We start from the raw sequence: 4084 nt of genomic DNA on the forward strand, positions 1-4084 counted from the left end.
CTGGACAATGGTCTGACTGCTAGGCCTTGATCAGGGCAATTGAACAATGACCTGAAAGACCGGGCTTTGATCAAGCTGAGTGAACAATGACCTGAAAGACTGAGCCTTGATCAAAGCCGAGTGAACAATGATTTGTGTACCAAGCCTTGACCAGGTCACCATCTACAAACATCCTCTGGATCTGGTTATCAACTGTAAACACTGCCCTGATTAAACAATGAACTAACAGCCAAAAGACTGGGATGAAAAAGTATAAAAGGCTTGTAAGCTACAGAGTGAAGCAGCAGCCTCCTGGGTTTTGTCTCTGACTAGCTTGGGACTCTGTTCCATAGCCCGGGCTATTGAATAAATCTGGGTTCCTCCTGCAGACGAAGGCTCCTGTGTCTCCTTTAACTAAGTATGGAAGGTATGGAAGACTTGGGCCGTTACCCTGCCGCCGAGACCCAGTATCTGGGTTTAACCGGTTCTTCAGCTGCTAAGAGTACATTACGTAGGTAGGTGCTCACTTGGCATGTCTGTTAAAAAGTTAGTTCATGTTTGGTTTGTGTGTTTACAACTAAGTTGATATCTAAGACTGGCTGGTGAAACCCTAACTGTACTTGCAAGCAATTAAACTCAAAGATTGTGGGAATGGTATTAAACATGGAGCGTGCACCCTGAGCAGCAGCATTAAGAATTCCACTGATGCCGATGATATCCGAAATCTGGAATTCGCTAAAAACCTGCAGCAAAAGGCGCATAAATTAGTAATAGGGCCTGACGTCCAAGATGCAGGCAATGAACTCCCTTTTGGGCAGTTTCCATGTTTCATCGTAATAATTATTTATGTGCATCCAGCTGCTCTGTTTGCTCAATAACTTTTCCATTTCTCCTGGGCGCTGTGCCCCCTTGGTGAGCTCGTCGGTGGTGTAAAGGATGATCTGGTAACATACTTTGTTCTCCTCTGTGGTGTTGAAGCTCCCGGGGGCGCTCACTCTCTCCGCACCGAGGATGGACCTCAGTTTGTCCCTACCGCCCTGCAGAGCTTTCTTGTCCTTTGGGTTCTTCTTCAGTTCCATGTAAAACCCCAGTTCAGTCCTTCTGTCGCCAATGGCCAGGTGCACGCGCTGCCCTCGCTTGGAAGCGGGCACGTCTAGTTCTGGGTCAACCCCGCTCATCCGGCATGCAGAGGCCTTTGCTTCGGATCCAGCAAACACCTGTGCTTCCGGGTCAGGCCCGCTTACCCTGTCTGCGGGGGTGTATGTTTTGTCTACAGTAGAGACATGAACTTCCGGATCAGGAATGTTTCCACCGCCTGTAGACAGCTGAACTAGCGGGTCCCCGCTCACTTGCACTTCCTGGTCAGCTCTCCTTCCGCCATCTCCAGGTGCTTGCACTTCCGGGTCGGCCGTTGTGAACTCTGCCAGGTACTCACGCTGGATCCGAAGGCGGTCCCAGTGCCTGTTCCCTAGCAGGCCCTTGATCTCAGGGAAGAGGCTCTGACTCAGGCTCCAATTGTTGGCGAAGAAGGCCACAAGCTCCTCCTCACGCAGGACCACCTTCTGCACAATGCCCACCAGCTGCTGCCACTCACTCTTGTACCAGTATATATCATCTAAGGAGTCGATCAGCCTCTGGGCCAGGGCCTTAAGCACGCGGGGAGGCAGCAGGTCGCAGCCGCAGGTCTCTGAGAGCAGGCGGGCCACCTCCTGGGGGTCTCGGGGGGCCGGCAAGCTGCGGACGCTCTTTAGCAACTGATCAGCGCAGCGCTGCACCCCGTCACACTCCGGCGGCTTGTCCTTCTCCTTGGGACTCTTTTCCGTGGGACTCTTCTCCGTGGGCAGGTCGTCCTCCCGCAGGCGCCGCAGCAGCCCCTCGCAGGCCTCTTCCAGGAGGTTTCGCATGTACACCCGGGCGCCGTGGACGTGGGCGGGCATCAGGGAGGTTTTTGAAGCCATTCTGGGGTCCAGCAGGCTCAGTCCGCAGGGAGAGGCAGTCTCAGTCCACAGGGAGAGGCAGGAGGCAGGATCAGTCCGCAGGGAGAGGCAGGAGGCAGGCTCTATCCGCAAGGAGAGGCAGGAGGCAGGCTCAGTCCGCAGGGAGAGGCAGACTCAGTCCGCAGGGAGAGGCAGGCTCTGTCCGCAGGGAGAGGCAGGAGGCAGGCTCAGTCCGCTGGGAGAGGCAGGCTCTGTCCGCAGGGAGAGGCAGGAGGCAGACTCTGTCCGCAGGGAGAGGCAGGAGGCAGGCTCAGTCCGCAGGGAGAGGCAGGCTTTGTCCGCAGGGAGAGGCAGGAGGCAGGCTCAGTCCGCAGGGAGAGGCAGGCTCTGTCTGCAGGGAGAGGCAGGAGACAGGCTCAGTCCGCAGGGAGAGGCAGGAGGCAGGCTCTGTGCGCAGGCAGAGGCAGGAGGCAGGCTCAGAGGCAGGAGGCAGGCTCAGTCCGCAGGGAGAGGCAGGAGGCAGGCTCGCAGGGAGAGGCAGGAGGCAGGCTCAGTCCACAGGGAGAGGCAGGAGGCAGGCTCAGTCCGCAGGGAGAAGCAGGAGGCAGGCTCAGTCTGCAGGGAGAAGCAGGAGGCAGGCTCAGTCTGCAGGGAGAGGCAGGAGGCAGGCTCGCAGGGAGAGGCAGGAGGCAGGCTCAGTCCACAGGGAGAGGCAGGAGGCAGGCTCACGGGGGGAGGCAGCGAGAGGCAGGAGGCAGGCTCGCAGGGAGAGGCAGGAGGCAGGCTCAGTCCACAGGGAGAGGCAGGCTCAGTCCGCAGGGAGAGGCAGGAGGCAGGCTCAGTCCGCCGGGAGAGGCAGGAGGCAGGCTCAGCCCGCAGGGAGAGGCGCCTTCAGCTGAGCAGGAAGCCTGAGCAATGAGAGCGGCTCTGATCCCGGCCCCCCCCCAGACTGGGCGTAGCCCTCAGAGGCAGCCTGTGGCTGGGCCTCCCCTCGGCAGCTTTACAAAAACACTTCCTTGTGTGAAGAGGCACAAGCAGCCGATAATCAACAGAGCCAAGTTACACCATCCAGATGTGCTGGCTTGTCTTTAACTGTTTTGTTTTTGTTTTGCAGAGTTTTATACAGCGCAAATTAGACCCGAACCGAATCGGGTATCAGAGCGCTTTACATATTTTCCAGTTACGTTACATGAGGACACACTTTCATTTTAGGCACGGGGGATTAAGTGATTTGCCCAGAATCACAGGAGGTTTTGGCATCGTTCCCGAGACTCGTACCCAGATCCCCAGGTCCGAGGTCGAGCGCCCTAGCCATTAGGCCAACTCCTGTTGAAGTACGCCGATTAATTATCAAAGCTGGAATGTATCACTCCACTTAAAAACCGCCCCCAGAGTTTTATGTTCTGGTTGTATCAGGTGTCATGTAGGTATGAAGGACCCCCTGGTAAGGATAGACTCCTGGGTCAGGGAAAACAATTTTTTTGTAAAGGTATATGCCCAGGCAGACTTGCAACACAAAAAGCTGGCTGTTTAAAAGAACATATTATATAAACTTCAAAACCAAAAGATTAGTGCAATGGACTGTAATGATATCAAAAAATAATTTTTAATTCTGATATTTAAAAAAGGATAAATACATATAGATTTGTACATAAGATATACACAATAAAAACTAATGATTTTTTGTGTGATCTTTCTTTAACACATCATAAGAAATCATGACAATTTAATAATAATAAAAAAAAAATCCCTTTTGTATCTCTGATTACGAAGAGTTGGGCTGTGTATGTCAACGCGTTTCGACAAAGTCTTTTGTCTTCATCAGGACAAATGAATATTCAGCCACTTTTTCTAGACAAAATAAACAGTATTTTAGCTGACATTAAAAATAACAGTGCATTGCATCTTTCTTAAGTATATATATATTAACTGATACTAAAAAATGTAATATCATTTGTTTGTTAAAAATCTTCTTAGCCAGACTTTTATTTTTGTACAAAATGTTAAAAAGGAAAAGTTGGAAAGCATACATTTCTTGTAATGAAAAATCGTCTTTGATATTTCTCAACAGTTAAAGTGGTTAGATAGATCTCATTCAACACAGATCAAAAGATGCTAAATAGTAAATGCTAAGTAGAAAATGGCGTCACATTTCATTGTTTAGCATC

The 4084-nt window shown here is 51.7% G+C and overlaps 1 protein-coding gene across 1 annotated transcript; it reads right to left on the reverse strand.

The window, feature by feature from the left end:
- Window positions 1-743: 743 nt before the first annotated feature.
- Window positions 744-1937, reverse strand: LOC147672919 (uncharacterized). The gene has a single exon (XM_086947918.1). The coding sequence runs from the start codon at window positions 1935-1937 to the stop codon at window positions 744-746; it is 1194 nt and encodes a 397-aa protein (XP_086804044.1).
- Between the last annotated feature and the right edge of the window lie 2147 nt (window positions 1938-4084).

This window comes from Lissotriton vulgaris, unplaced genomic scaffold (genome assembly GCF_964263255.1).
Source record: "Lissotriton vulgaris unplaced genomic scaffold, aLisVul1.2 SCAFFOLD_1029, whole genome shotgun sequence".
In the NCBI taxonomy this organism is placed as follows: Eukaryota; Metazoa; Chordata; class Amphibia; order Caudata; family Salamandridae; genus Lissotriton; species Lissotriton vulgaris.

Excerpts from the sequence above, each read along its gene's own strand:
- LOC147672919 (XM_086947918.1), bottom strand. The coding sequence starts at position 1,937 with ATGGCTTCAAAAACCTCCCTGATGCCCGCCCACGTCCACGGCGCCCGG.